Source organism: Lingula anatina, chromosome 1 (assembly GCF_051362555.1).
Source record: "Lingula anatina isolate TDL-2025a chromosome 1, LinAna3.0, whole genome shotgun sequence".
Classification (NCBI taxonomy): Eukaryota; Metazoa; Brachiopoda; class Lingulata; order Lingulida; family Lingulidae; genus Lingula; species Lingula anatina.
Window position 1 is genome coordinate 42,220,917 of NC_141767.1, and position 16,453 is coordinate 42,237,369.

Sequence of the window (16,453 nt, forward strand, 5' to 3'; positions counted from 1 at the left end):
TATAAAAGATAACTATAAAAGGATAACCCGATTAAGATACAATACTGATTAAGATAAATTACCTTACATACCACTGGTTAATATTTTACATGTATAGATAAGTTTCCAATACACAACAACAGTTCATAATATTTTAAATTGTTGTTGGAAGCAGCCCAACTTAGCGAGCATTCACATCGAGAAGAGCCGAGGTCTAGTTAGGCCGCGACCTAAATATGGCGGACCTACATGAAAGGAAGACCGCTAATCCTGTTAATCTTCACCACTTGTCGTCGCTGCAGGAGCACAGTAATTAAATCTCAGCTCAATTCAACCGGTCGAGGGACAACGCGTGGAGAAACCATTAAAAGATTAGTGGTCTTCCTTTGATGTAGGTCCGCCATATTTAGGTCGCGGCTTTACTAGACTTCGGCTCTTCTCGATGTGAATGCTCCCTTATTTATAGCATATCTATGCACAATTTATATAAACGACATTTAACCTCATTTAACTTGTGTAGACCAACAATATTAACACCCGATGTGAATTATTTATGTAACATTTTAATTGCGACTTTAAGTGAAGGTTCTAAATACATTAAAACCAATGAGTTAAACCAAAGTAAAGAGGCCTATATACTGAATGAAATGAAATCCTATAACCCTATTCATTTCATCCGCCGTTTGCCTGGATCATCGAAGTATATGTTACGATCGTCAAAGTAGCACTCTTTAAATGTCTTTCCGTGACTTCGTTCAAATTCTTCTTTTTCGCATCTCATTAAATTATTTGGGTGCAACTTCTCTGAAAAATGAAATATTTACGTAACAATACAAAAAATCAGATTCAGAATCCAGTTAAATAGTCCAGAACTTAATTATATGGGTAGATGATGATGATGATGATGAATGAGGAAGGTTAGGTGAAAGGTAAAAGCACACTGACAGACTTTGAACTTGAACTAATAAAATAGCTGTACGGCTAAGGTACGGCTTGATAAATGAGCTACATGTGTTCTTTGACAAAAAGGGAAATAATTTTATCACAAACGGTTATTTATTTACCCATTAACAACAACAATTGTCAAAGATAAATCTAATATTATTAAAATAATGATAAAAAATGATATAAGCACCGACGATGGTGCTGATAATAACAAATTTAAAAAGAAATAAGTCTATCAGAAACATTAAATGATAGTTGACAAACCTCTCCATCAATATTAAGATACTATTCGTAATAAATGTTTGGCGTCTTTGAAATGGTTACAAACCATATGTGACTGCACAATTTAATTTTTTTGAGATAACAGTGTGGAAATAGGTCATTTGTGCATCTTGCTTTTCTCTGTTCAAAACTTTATCATTGTGACTGAGATATAGAGCGATCATGTGAAGAATTTTTTATCTCATATTCTGAGATGTTTTACAATATTCTATGAAACAGTTATCATCAAAACGCTTAGCTTTTTTTACATTTACACATTTAGTATTATACTTAATTTTAAAATACAATGATAGACGTAAGTACTTACAGAGTAAGGACCGGTGTTCAGCGTACAATAGCATTTGTTGTTACCACAGCAGCCTCTGTAGCGAAATGTGAAAAAAAACCAGCCGGTGGGGGGATATGCGTTGTTGCACAAAGTTGTGCAGGGATTCACACTGACAGCAAACTGCGGCAAAGTGCCAAAGAAGTCTTCTTTAATGAGCTGAGAAGACGGGGAACAGCTATAAGGGGGCACTGAAATAAAATGATGAAGGATCATTCTTCATTCCTCAATCTTTAGTTTATCATCGGTGGTAGTAGTCTACATAACACACGCGCGCGCGCGCACACACACACACACACACACACACACACACACACACTATCTTACTTATTTGCATTAAGAGTTGACGCGAATAACAAACAGGTGTCGTTCAGAAACTAAATGTTTAACTTACTACCCGTTAACTTTCAAATATTATGCTTTAGACAAAGTCTGCCACGAAACGTTTGTTAATAAATTGGTCGGTTAAAAGAATTTCCTCCTACAATGTACCTGTAATTTGATTTTTTTTAAATTACAATTGCCGTAGAAATTAGTGTAAAGCTTTATTTTCAAACAAATATATACGTTAAAGGGATAATAACTCTTCGTATGAAATCTATATTTCACAATAAAAACATTGTGAATAACTCATAGAAATATAAAATATTCTGTTTTATGACGAAAACAGCAGTTATAGCTATTACTCTGATATCTGAGCTTGTCTTCAGATCACGTGACCTCCATTGATGGCTATACTCTGTTATAATCTCTTAAGAGATTTTAACAAAAAACCAAACTTTTTAGAAAAAAAACCAGGGACTAACTTTGAATGTAAAAATGGATTCATCAACCATTGGTAAGTATGGGGAAATTGTTGTTTACTCCAGGAAAATTCATTTTTTGGCCAAAACGAAGAGTTATTATCCCTTTAAGTGTCGTGATATTTAATCAAACAGCGCATGCAAAACAAGGTCTTAAAAGTTACGACTCACATGTAGTGGGGGCGGTGGTGGTCGACGGGGTTGTAGTTGTCTCCGTGGTTGTTGACGTGGTAGTGGTAGTTTCCGCGGTTGACTCGGTAGTGGTAGGAGCAGTGGTTGTTGACTCGGTAGTGGTAGGAGCAGTGGTTGTTGACTCGGTAGTGGTAGGAGCAGTGGTTGTTGACTCGGTAGTGGTAGGAGCAGTGGTTGTTGACTCGGTAGTGGTAGGAGCAGTGGTTGTTGACTCGGTAGTGGTAGGAGCAGTGGTTGTTGACTCGGTAGTGGTAGGAGCAGTGGTGGTTGACTCGGTAGTGGTAGGAGCAGTGGTTGTTGACTCGGTAGTGGTAGAATCAGCGATGGTGGACTCGGTAGTAGCAGGTTCGGTGGTTAACTCGGTAGTTGTAGAAGATGCTGTGACAATTAAGAAATGTCACTTGTGATTTTCATCATGCTCGTAAGCATCTATTTGGTCCGAGTCGAACGGTCATTAGTATAGTTAAAATGCCGGGGGAAATATTACTTTTACACTGCAACTTGGTTATTACATATATGTTAGTTTCACGTGGTATATACAGTATTATTAGATAATATAAGCAAATAGTTTAGATAATATAAAATAATATAATATAATATAAGAATATTAATTAATTAGAGAATTTTAATTAAAATTAAGATATAATAAGAAAAATAATAAAGCTCTTACCAGTTGTGGTCGCTGTGCAGATTGAACACTGAAACAATTAAGTAATATCATCTAGAGACTAAGTTTGCATTTTGTCACGCTAGTAATGAAATGATTGTTTGTAGAACAATCGAATGTCTTCATTTTTAAGGACAGAGAATGCAAATTTCTGTGTGAAGACAATCCGAGTTTGGTAAACATTTACTTTTTCACATTGGAACTTCATATTTCATATCACATATAGTCAATAATGCATCTGTGCATATTGTCAAAACGGCGAATAGGCCAACTAAACTGCGTTGATATTTGAGGTAAAGTTTGACCGCTGACTCTTATGGATTTAAAGGACTGTTTCCTCCAATATTTTACTCACTTCTTCTCTTATCATTTTTATTCATTATCACCTATAACATAAATTCATTATTATCAATATATATAAACTTACAGGAGAAGGTGTCAAAAAGACATAGCAGGTACACCTGTTGGCACACGCTTCAATCCCACAGCACCCAGTAAATATAGGGAAAACAGTAAAACATGCTGTCACGCAGTCACTTTCTGAAGTGGTGGTGATGGTGGTGACGGTGGCCGTGTCGTAAAAATACAGCTTTGAGCAATCTAAGGCAACATTAAATACAATAAAATATGAGAAAATTCATACGCAAATATATTTAAATCCGACTTGAATGATATCTATGCGAAAAAGATACAATTAAAAAGACAGTTGTGGCAAATAACAGAAAAAATTAACCACATTTTTCTCAAGAGGCATCACAGATTTTGGCAAGATCCTTTGAACTGAAAATACTGCATACTTTCTCATAAATGTATATTTGTATATAAATTTTGTTACTTTTTTGTTTGACAAGTAATGATATTTCATATTTTTGACATTCAAGGTGTTTTGATAGATACATTTTTACCTGAAGATGCTGTTACGGCGGTTGGTGGAACTTAAAAAAAGATAAAATATATAAAAATATATTCTCACGAACACACTTCAATGCGAATATTGGCCATTGAAAAAGAAAATCATTTTTAGAATAGTCCACATTTCTTCTTCAATTTTCATGATTGTGTTTTGGTACAAATTGGAGTTTTAAAATTATTGCAATAAAGTTCGAAATATACATGAGGAAAACCCATAAAGTTCTAAGGTGTACGTCGCAAAAAAATATTCGATTTACTCTATTTTAGCACTTCGTCTATACAATAAGTTCAAAATTCATGTTTTACAACTAACCGAAAAAGAAAATGGCAAAGAATATTAAATAGTTAAAAGCAATTTAGAAAAAACGTTGTTACTTTCTATTTCAAGTACTCACCCAATGTTACACAAACGTAAAAAAGATTAACAAGAAGCACGAACATTTTTCCTGAAATATGTATGTGTAGCTGAAAAAATAACTGACTCTGTGCCGAATGAAAAACTGACCAGTTTCTTATATAGTCCATACCGGCATACAAATGCTGATTAGCTGAACACGCCCACTTTCTTGCTTATAAACGTATAATTCAGTGCAAAGATGGGCCTGACTCGCCCTGTCACTCTTTAACCACTTGACACTGATAACCGTGGTATGATTAATACCCCCTATTTAACTATTCAGATTAATAAATATACTCATGTATTTCAACATGTTTTAATGATAATGGAATATTAGATTTTTAAAAGTAATTAAATCCTCTTGTTGACACATGTTTCATGGCACGAGTGGCTATTAGAACAACCGGTGATACAATACAATTATTGATGTTGGGTGAGGTCACATCTAGGTTATGTTCAGCCCGAAGCCGGGATAATTGATTGACGCCGATGGTTGAGGCCAATTATCCAAACTGTGGGCAAATGAAAACATCGCATAGAAGAAGGGGCACATCGACAGCCGTTGAGAAACTGCAGATTTTTCAGGAAAACCTGTCTGTCTCAAAGAAACATCGTTTATAGGCCTATCGATTCGTCATAAAAAAAGAAATTTGTTGCAAATTGCAGCTGTACGTTGCCCCAATATATGTCATCCTGCTTCAATGAGAGATACTGGTAAGTATGCTGTGTTTGTCTGTAGAACGGGAACAAACAAGTTAAGGAACATGATGACCTGCAATTAGTGTACAATACTGCGATGTAGTCTTTATAACACTGCGAATAGCTGATGTAGAGTATACTGTATTTAGCCACTCAAAACTGTGTGTGGTACAGTGACATTGACGCGTTATAATAACATACATCTACTTGTAGCAACAAATACAATCGTTGTTAAACACAGATTTCATACGAAACCACGCACAAGTTTCAATTAAGAAAAAAATGTCCGCACGATTAACATATCCTGCAGTTGTCTTTGGCCTAATTCTCCGAGTGTTGTATCTGATTTGCTTTATTATCAGATATTTTATCTCGTAACACTTATTAGAAGACATACGATATGTGATTTTTTTTACTTATCAATTTTTATTCTACCCATCAATATATTAATTTACCCACAGTTTCCATCAACAGATCGAAAATAAAGACATTCTGCTATTCGAACATTATGGTTGGTTGATGCTCAATAGTATTACCTGCCTATATGATATACATTTATTATGTGATAAAGAGGGCGATTTTCTGAGGGTAATTTTTTAATTAGAATGTGGATGGAAATATTAACGAAAAGTGTAGACATATCAACTCTCTAAAATATTTAGGCATTGTGATTATGGAATTGAAATTGTTGCTACGCTCCCAAAGCACAATTTAACTCGTCGCACACCTAACGCAATTCACCACCATACCTACTCATGATGTATTGAACTGATTAGATTGAATAAGAGAGTGTTTTCATTACTGAATCAAAATCAGATGAGTTACATTAGATAAACACTACAGAAAGCAACTAATTTAGGATGGAGCTTGGATTCCACATCATTTCATGGAATAATGACTGAAAATAACCACGAAGAAGTAATATACAGTACAAAATAGATGATGACATAATTAATAGACAAATGTACAAACATAACTGTACATATTATTCTAATTTTATATTAACCACATTTTGTTTGAGCCAATTCTTTTCTCTTTATTGGTTTCTTTGTCAACAAATTAACTAAAAATAGGTTCAGTCGTTTTTTTTTAAATAAAATTTTCAAAAAAGATCCAAAATCGGCTAAGAGAATCAAAGAATTTTTGGTGTTGCTACATTAATAAATTTATAAACTAATTTATAATAATTAATGATTAATCGGCCTGCCTTAGCGGAGATTTACGCTCTTTGGCTGCTTTTCTATTTCGAATTCGATTTTTTCCATGCATGGCCTGAGGCATTCACCGCTAGCTAAGGAAACGATTTTCAATTCAAAGGACAATTGGTGAAAAATTTCATGCCGTGCAGGCGCGGATCCATCCTGGCTTTGGCCGCCTTTCCGAAGCAGGTCATTGGCTAAGGGGATCACTTTTTTGGATCATTAGAATAGATTTTTAGCATTCAATATTAGCACTTGCTTAACTCCTCAGTCAATCAGATTACGTGATATTACCCGTTCTACCGTCAATGGTAGACAAATAGTCGATGCCCATATTGCTGATGTTATGCGAACCGTTCAGCATGCTCGCGATTCAAAAGTTGAATTTTCTTACGATTCATCAGACGCTGGTTCAGTTTCTCAGGAAATCTTACTTTTGGATGTCGGTTACGATGAAAGTGTACCGTTTCTTACCTTTCAGGGATATCAGTTGGAGCCCAGGAGACGTGAAACATGCCCCCCCCCCCCCCCCCCTATAGAATATATGTAATACTTTATTTTAATTGAACTTAATGAAATTAATTAGGGTTTTTGTCAGAGAATTAAGCTCTCCTGGGTGTGGAGATCGAAAAAAGAGAGAGAGGAGAGTCGGGGCCATGCGGTGCGTCACTGTTTCAGACAGAGTGTGGAAGCGTTTTAAGCGCTGGACGTTGTAGTTAGGAGATTTATTGTTGGAAAAGACTGTGTTGATGTTCCGTGGACTGCACTCAATGCTTTGATACCATAAATGCACCAAGTAACGGCATAAACTAACCAAGATAGGAATCGGCGGCAAGTACACGTGTACCTCTCTGTTACATTGCATTAGTTACTGTTACGTTATGTAATGTGATATTCTGGAAACTGATCTTTATTCAGTGGAAATCTTAAAATTTCGAAAATAATAAAGGAGACATTCAGAACATATGCAAATGCGCTGTTGTTTTTCCTGACAGTTTTTATATTTTATTCTTTACGTAAGTAACGTTACGTGGCTTATCGTCAAGCGGTGCGGTTGTGTTGAGGCTATTTACAGTGGTGAATTTAGGGGTGTGTCAGGGCCACTAACAACAATGGGTTACCATCCTTGAAAGTCTTTCAAAATATTCCTATGTATTGGGGGTGCTTTTGTAAGAAAGGGGGGTTGTCTTATTATAAAAACAATTTTGTGTTTCAAAATATTGCTGTGTATTTTTAATTCTTAGCCGATAATGACACTAAAACAGTGCTTAAATCTGGGACACAAACATTTCAGTCGCAAAAGTTTTGTAATGTTTTTTGTAATAATCTCAGGGATCATTTACGGCACATACGCTAGAGAAAAACAAAAATTGCTCCTCGTCGCAAATTTTGATGGGCGAAGAAAACGGGTTGTCATCTGAGGGTGTAATCACAGATGTTATGACCCAATCCTGTTTCATTTCCTTCAGACTCGCACGACAGCGAAACCACAGCTAGCGTGTAGTTATGTTTCTCCATAGTGTTTTTATATAGTGGAGATTTCCACTGATAACGTAATGACCCAGTCACATAAATATTAAATAAGAGCGCATTCTCAACGAATTAAGCCAGGCTTTACAAAGCCGGTGACCTAAAAATGGCGGACGTACATGAAAGAAAAACCGCCTAATCTTTTAATAGTCTCTCCGCCTCCCCACATGTCGTCCCTGCGGGGTACAGTAATTAAATCGCGTCTCCGTTCGCCATGCGGAAGCTACCTGAGAAATATTAAGTGCGCATGCTCATCAGTTAAACTCGTGGTGAAGAAAGCATGGCGGCTGAAGACGATCGAAGGAAAGAAGCTCTTCTGTTCTATTATCTTTGAAAACAGAGACGAAAAAGGAATAATTTGGCCCGTAGAGCAGCAATGAATCGACTATCTACGGAGATAATATCACCAGAGATATTCACGGAAATATTAATGTTCGGAGCCGAGATTTAATTACTGTACCCCGCAGGGACGACGTGTGGGGAGGCGTGTGAGAGGCGGAGAGACTATTAAAAGATTAGGCGGTTTTTCTTTCATGTACGTCCGCCATTTTTAGGTCACCGGCTTTGTAAAGCCTGGCTTAATTCGTTGAGAATGCGCTCTAAGTGTTAGCTACTGTATCTGGTTCCCACTTTTTGGCGTAAAACGATTTCATGTCATCGCTGTTTAACCGCCGATTCAGGATCGAAGCGTGCTTTCCCAGCTCTGTGAAGTTAAATGTACTCTTTCCTAAATCTGGATATTGCTTATCTTTCCAAACTTTGTGAATATGAAGCAAAATACGATGCATATTCTAAGCGGAAAGCGTGCTCACAAGATCTGCGCAATGTTGAAATTTTGATGCCTATGTCCCGACGTTGTTACCCCGTATAGTGGACATGCAGATATATTTCTTAATTGAATCTGAACATTTCAAAGATACTGTATGTTGGCTTTTTTTTTTTTTTTTTTTTTTTTTTTTTTTTTTTTTTTTTTTTTTTGTGCAACCATCCTTCTTCTACTTTTGAAAACTGATTGACCATCTTGGTTACCCATTTTCTGTTATTGCCTTCTTTTACTATTTTCATCGTGGTGAAGAGCAGCGAAGTAATAACTGGAGAAAGGAAAATATTTTCTATTGCATTTCAAAAGTACTCAACAGGGGCATAAGTATAAATGTAAGCCCACAATGAAAGAGTCCATCATTATAAATTATCTCCTTACCGTGTAAGTTTTCCAAGACAACATAAGTGGGTTATGTGAAAAGAAGATCGTCGTGTATGGCCCTGCATGATATTCGTGAAATGTACAGAGTACCACTAGTTTTTATGCAGTCGCTACAAGTCCGTGCAGTTTAGAAACATTGCTTCATTGAATCAACTAAAACAAAGATTTCTACCTGGAGCGCACAGGGGTGCTAAAAAATAAGGATTGTGGGGACAAAGATTATAGTAAGGACATGAAGGAAACAGGGTGGACATATACCTGGAGTTTTCTTGGAGAGGGATATTTTTTAGTTAAACTCACTGCCCTGTAAGTCCATATTTTTATGGCCTGAGATGCCATATTCGTCATTTTGTGACCTGACCTGCCATTTTATCCAAAAGTGAGTTTGCGGTTTCTCCTCATCTTTCGGATCTCGGTAGGTTGGAAGAATAAAGGATCGATCATTATAAGCGATAGTCTTGGGACACAGGGTTATTCTGCAATTTATCTTTTTCAATTTACGCTGTAAAATATCACCCAGTTAGTCTGTTGATCTCGCGGATCAACCAAATTCCGATAAAGAGGATCCAGTAGGAACCTGAATCGGAAATCAACGCTAATCTAATCTAATCTAATCTAATCTAAAAATGACCGTAAATTGGGTTGCTAAACTATACAAGTAACTAACCCCCTCCCCCGAACGCCATACTAGCAGGTTCCCAAATAAAGACCAGTGAAAATTTTCAGGGCCAAAAGAGAGCCATCAAAGGGCACGTTTTGGGAACACGTTTGATCACGGCATGGTGGACATTTATAGGTGCAGGACCAGAACAGAACCTCTCAGAAACAATTAAAGCCAAAGGACCGAATTTGATCTGAGGTCCAGAGTGGAGCCGTATGTTTGCATAGATGCTTAGCTTATAACGAATAAACTTAAACTTAAGAAAAATATCATTAAACTATGTGTGTACATTTACTATGGCTAAATGCGTCTTCTTTTTAAGCTTCCATTCACTGAATGTGATTTCTCGCACACATCTTTTTGTGACAGGTCCACTTGAGGCAATCTGAAATAGATAAATGGTGGTAAAGCACGACACTTAGATACATTTAACAAAAAAATGTGTTCTAAAATGAACTTGAAAAATGCCCACAAGAGTCGTTCCAGGGGCAAACTTTCAAAATATTTTACGTAATGTGATGGTTTAGTATTGTGAGCTGATGATAGGTTACCGTATTGTCTGAAAGGTGTGAAAGGGTCTGAAGGTTTATAATTGCTCTCCTCATATCGTTGGCATGCTTATCTCTTAAAAAACTGTAATTTACTGTAACTTGCAGGTGTTACACTGCATTTCTTTTCTGATAATAATCTAAACGATACACTCCTTTGGTACGACTCGGCGTCGTGCACGTCGGTAGTTGCTTTAATAACTGTTATTAGGTACAAGCATTGAAAAAGACTAACTTGTACTGAAAGGTCTAAGACATTGCAGGATACCTGTATGTTAAAGAGACAAGCCTCATTCGAACACGTTTCTATATTTCTCAAAATTAATACATTTTATAACAGTTTTGTGCTTTGAAACCCGAAAAGCTGAGATGAATGATTTGAAAATTGTGAAAAAATGAATTAAATCACATTAAGCATTGACTGTGTTGGACAAAACAAGAAGAACTGTGAAACTGTTATTTAAAAAATCACAACATTAACAATACACAGCAAATACATCGAAAAGGTCGCAAATGCTGATGGATATAACTTTAACACCAGCTTTCAAATCCAAAGTGTGTATTTTAAGGCATATCCAAGGCCTCTGTTAGACAGCATTAAAGAGCAAAGCTGGACTCACAAGGTTTAATTACAATTTACAAATCAATAATAAGATTTATCTTAGAGTATGCATGCCCTGTTTGGAGACCAGGCCTATCTTCAGAGAAATATGAATTTATTAACACCATCCAAAAAGATCATTCTAAGGCATATATCAGGTTTTGGTTATCAATATGACATAGAGATCACAGAGCTTGACATCTCAGAACAAATGAGGGAAACTATTTCAAAATTCAGAACAGTAGCAGATTATTGGACCATTAATTGCATGAAATTAAGTTCCAATGACCAAAGCTGAACATTTAAAGAACATTTGTATAACTTTTAAAAAAATCTTTAAGTCCCTGTATGGGGTATTCACTGAGAACAATTTAGTTATATGGTCTTTCATAAGGCGATTTACTTTGATTATATTTTAATACTTTATACTTATTTATATATTCATATTGTCTTTTTAAATATCTTACCTTGAATGCATCATATCTAACAATGATCCCACAGAAACTTACTGTAGGATCATTACCGACCTAAAGAATGCCCCTAGCTCAAATTTCTCATCAGTAATTAACTTTTTGATCCATTTTGCCTCTAAAAGAGAGATTTCAAAAAAAAAAAAATTACCTACCCTACCCTATTAAAAGATGGGCTCCAACTCTACCTCGCGAGCAACAATTTTGTAGAATTGTGAAAGCCGTAAAATATATTTAGATTGTGTTTTGAGAGTCTAGAAACCTCTACGTATGCGTTACAAAAAAAAAAAGCCTGCTTTCAGCTAATTTATTTTGTGTTAGTAACTATAAACTGGACCATTTTAAGCCCGAAACTGAATTTACGGCTTTGCCATGAGCACGTGTACCGCTCCGACTGTAGTTCAGCTCTGTTCCTCAAACTTCTGTCAAACATAACGGCACACAAAAATTAATATTATAAATATTAGGGGTGAAAAAGATTATCCAGTGTTAACTGTAAACTTGGTAATTTTTTTATATACGATAATATTCAAGTTATAGCTTTATTTAAGCTCTTATACCGTGTGAGTGATTTCTCACACACAGCTTCTTGTGACAGACCCACAAGAGGCGATATGAAATAGATAAATGTTGGTAAAACATGACAATAAGATGCACATAATATAAACTGTAACACCCACAATGGACGTTCCTGACGCAAACTTTCACAATGTTATGGTAGACCGACGCAACGGTTTTACGCCTCAATTTTTGCATAAACATAATAATAACTTAGTATTGTGAGCTGATGATAGGCAAACGTATTGTTGAGTAGGAAAGTTTATGCCCTCCTGACATCGAGGGCATGCTTATCTTTCCTTTGGAAAAAAAATAACAAAAGTGAGTGACTGACGCATAGTACAAACATTTCTGTTCTGATAATAATCTAAACGACGCATTTCTCTAGTAAATGACGGTTTTATGCAATTTTCGCAAGTTGGTAATTGCTATCATTACTGTATTACTGTATTATTAGGGACATGCATTGCAGAGGACTCAATTTTACCTTTTGGTGAAAAATATTGCAATATATGTTAAGGAGACAGACTTCTTCCAGACATGTTTCTCGAAATTAATACTTGTAAATATCGGTGTATGTACTCAGAATTCCTAAAAACAATGATGTGTGATTTTTAAGATTGTGAAATTGTCACATATTTATATCTAATTTATACATCGTAAAAAAGGTACTTTAAGCCAAATGTTTGACTAATAAGTGAATCAATTGGACAGAAAGGTCATTTTTATAATTATGTCAAAGACAGTTGCAGGGAACTTCTTTAGGTGTGTATAAAAGACTTCTTTCAGACATGATTCTCTTATTTATTACTTGTAAAAATCCATTCCAAACGCCCAGTATCAAGAAGGGTTTGTCTGCTATGATTTATTATCTCGAGTCTTTTTGCCAAATTGATAAGATATAAGTTATTACACAGTTTTGTCCAACATGACATTATACATAGAAATTGAGCAGTACGTGACATAAATAATTAACAGCGTGGTATTGTGATCTAACCACAGGGCATCATATTCCAAAATTTGTATGTACCCTTTCTACAGACAAGCACAAGATGACAAATATTGACGCAGTTTTCAGTATTTATTTGTATCTCATATCTGTTATATGTGTATGATAAATTTTACCCAGCCACGACATAAATACTGGCAATAACCATAAAATAACGTAACACCATATTTTAAAAAAAGAGAAGATATCATATTCATAGAGGGGCGTGGGCGATATGTCATCCTTAGTGTGGGATAGAGGAAGGAGAGGCTGGATTATTTTCTCAAACTTGATAGTAATGATTGTCAATTCAGGTCCACAACTTAGATAAAAACCATGCATTTGATATATTGTCTATTTAAATATCTAGCCTTAAATGCATCATAACGTAAAATGATAGCGATAAAATAACATTAGAAAAAAGAACCAGTAATAAATAAAATAAAGAAGATATGGTACCCATATTTTTTGTCTTTTTATGCCTTCATATTTAAAAATCGGTGAGCAGTATAATATTATCCCTTCATTGGCGAATCCCCTAATGTTGAGGTGCAATACTATACATGAGAAGCGATGGCGAGAAATTGTGTTAGCTGTGCAAAGAAGTTAAAATTGTACTTTGGGAGTCTATCAACTATTCAGTGCCACCATAGACAATATTTAACGATTCTGTTCATTTAAATTTTAAAGATGCATACAAAGTCAACTTTTGGTCACAAAAACCAACCAAATACCAGCATATAGTTTCAAGTAGTATAACTAAGAGAATTACCAAAAGGCATTGTTTAATTTTACCCGAAAATGATGTTTGAACGGATTTTTCTGCTGGCATTCTAAGCTGTATGTCAATGGGGCAGGAAAGTAGGTCACGAAAGTAGGTTAAATTTACAACCACAAATTTAAAGAAAGGAGCAGTCTAAAGGTCTTTTATGGCTGATCGAGTGATCTATTCAGTTTATCCCTTGGCATGTCGAATTTATTTGAGTCATATAAGAATCTAGTAGAAGTGGTTTACATGTGTTACTGGGAATCCACGCTCCACCGATGCTCGGTTCGTATGTACCTTTAAAGACAGGTAAATGGTACTAGCCGCCACCCATCTCTACTCGTTCACAGTAATACAGTAATCAAAATGTAAATATGATTGTGGAATGGGAGGGGAGAGTTTCCTATTTCTCAAGAAACGATATGTCTTGATCTTTTGATGATAAATAAGTGCAGAGTAATATATTAATGAACAAAAACGAATATTATATTTTGTAGGCATAATATGTTGGGGTACAGCCCGTGCGATGTAATACATATCCACGAGAAAATCTTTCCAATGGACATGCGTCCCCTTGGGTGTGCTGTTCAACCCGGGCCTAGATTCTCAGCTGTATCTATACGCAGCTAAAACATATATTCCTGTCGGACATGATTTATTGTAGAATAATCATATATCGCCCCAGTCACATAACATCTCTAGGTGTGTATAAAAGACTTCTTTTAGACTTGATTCTCTAAATTATTACTTGTAAAAGTGCATTTCAAACGACTATTATCAATGGTTTGTCTGCTATGATTTATTTTCTCGTGTCTCTTTTGCCAAATTGAGAAGATGTATGTTATTGCGCAGTTTTGGAACAGGACATTATACATCAGTCATTCTTTGCTAGTGGTTACAAAATGTTGAATTTGACCGAAAATTTCAAACTTTCTCTGGGAAGCTGTAATTTTGTGATGTGATAGCTACACCATCACAGTTTATCATTTCATAAAAAGGGAAACAGCAGCTGCCCTTTTTAGGGCACACAGGAGAGTTGAACAGCTATACCCACCAAATCCAAGACGCGTTACCCTGGGTAATATATTTTGCACAAACTAATGAAAGTCTAATGGAATGTTTTCAGTTTTAGCTTAAATCATAAGGGGGTGTTGTCTCAATGCTTCAAAACTGGTTTTGAAGAATTTAATCCACATTTCATAATTAATAAAAATGGTGAATATGTGGGTCACGGTAACGTTATTGACGCGGGTACAAAAACTTTTTATAATCATGTAAATAATAACAATATTTTTGCTACTATCCATACACACTTCAATCATGAGGGGCACACCACTTTCACATGCTTTTAAAATGGAATTGACAAACACAGAGGAATAATGCACATATTTTATTTACTGTAACTCTGTCACATGGGACACACACTGAACAAAGTTGATCTAAAGAATGTTCCAGATTGTAGTTTTTTATCTGAATTATTATTATTTTATTATTATTTTAACACAATAAAGTTCAGTTAAATACAAAATTTAACAAAATGAAGTTCAGTGTAACACAAAGTTCATAATTATAACATTCTTCCTGACATATGTGGACCAATGGTGATATCTGTTCTGTGCTCAGTAAGGCATCCACTCTTGGGATTCTGAAAAAAAATCACACAAAGAATCTGTTAACTCTGATAACGAACAATGGATAACCTAAGATCACAATAATTTATTGCTTATTCAAACAAAGTACAGTGCATTATGAGTGGCAAACACGCATTACTGAGACACATTTTCTTCACCCATTTTCGGTGCTTCATTGCGAAACGTAAGTGTTGCGAGTAATCCATTATTGCTGTTTTTACAGACGGTTAAATTTTAAACGCACGGAATGTAGCAGCTTAATTTAAGACAAAACTAAAAAAAGTAATTCAATTTCGATGATTGAGTTTTCGAGAACAAGAGAACATGAATACGGTATCACCGCGTCACCATGTTCAATATGACCTTTAGTCCCCCATGTGACACAGACGCAAAACGAAAGTCCAGACGAAGTCACCCTACTTATAGAATGGTAAAAATCAATCGGTACACAAATATGTTTAAACAATTGAAGAAAAATGAAACGAAACTCATTATTTCTCACCTTCATACAAAGAAGATCCCTATAAACAATTCTGTGGCGGTTAAATCGAGGAAATTACACCTGTGCCCTGCATCCTATCTCGACAGCGTCACTGCACAACATGTTATCAGAATGGGCCACCCGCCAGTTTGAGCTGGTTTTTTTTAGTGTGCAAAAGAAGCCATTCGTGTGTAAGACGTCATCAGTTAGTGAGTATGGAAGAAGATCGCTATCGATGTATAATTTTCACGCGGCATTTTAAAGTCGTCTGATAAGAATCGATCTCTGAAGTTTCAGTGTTGCGAACGTTATATTGGGACGCGGTGAAGAAAAATCGACCTTGCTGAGCAATAAATGTGAAATTCTTAAGAAAACTGATATTATCATGGACTTCGTGACACAAACTATCCGACATACTACTTTGGACGATTGAACAGTTTTAATACGGAAAGATAGGATTAGATGACATTTTCATCGGGGTGGGACATCGCATGTATCGTAAGTTAAGCTAATTTTGTGATCATTTTTCAGTGACTTCAAATAAATTTTTATTTAAATAACCATTTACACATTCTGTTTATTATATCTTCTTGCAGTAGGTGTATTCCCTGCTTC

At 35.6% G+C, this 16,453-nt stretch overlaps 1 protein-coding gene and 1 long non-coding RNA gene across 2 annotated transcripts; both read right to left on the reverse strand.

The window, feature by feature from the left end:
* Positions 1 to 549: 549 nt before the first annotated feature.
* On the reverse strand, positions 550 to 5,059 carry LOC106151848 (uncharacterized). Its single transcript, XM_086999022.1, has 7 exons — positions 4,501 to 5,059; positions 4,099 to 4,128; positions 3,621 to 3,793; positions 3,197 to 3,224; positions 2,506 to 2,904; positions 1,514 to 1,722; positions 550 to 783 (listed from the first exon to the last, which is right to left on the reverse strand). Exons 1-7 carry the CDS (start codon positions 4,628 to 4,630, stop codon positions 760 to 762), a joined length of 993 nt encoding a protein of 330 aa, XP_086855148.1. The 5' UTR covers positions 4,631 to 5,059; the 3' UTR covers positions 550 to 759.
* A 10,042-nt stretch (positions 5,060 to 15,101) lies between these two features.
* On the reverse strand, positions 15,102 to 16,245 carry LOC147764364 (uncharacterized). Its single transcript, XR_015332162.1, has 2 exons — positions 15,860 to 16,245; positions 15,102 to 15,371 (listed from the first exon to the last, which is right to left on the reverse strand). It is a non-coding gene; the product is annotated as an uncharacterized LOC147764364 (long non-coding RNA).
* Between the last annotated feature and the right edge of the window lie 208 nt (positions 16,246 to 16,453).

Excerpts from the sequence above, each read along its gene's own strand:
- LOC106151848 (XM_086999022.1), bottom strand. The coding sequence starts at position 4,630 with ATGGACTATATAAGAAACTGGTCAGTTTTTCATTCGGCACAGAGTCAG. Across the intron at positions 2,905-3,196 it reads CTGCACAGCGACCACAACTG|CATCTTCTACAACTACCGAG; the intron begins GTAAGAGCTTTA and ends TAATTGTCACAG. Across the intron at positions 1,723-2,505 it reads CACCACCGCCCCCACTACAT|TGCCCCCTTATAGCTGTTCC; the intron begins GTGAGTCGTAAC and ends ATTTTATTTCAG.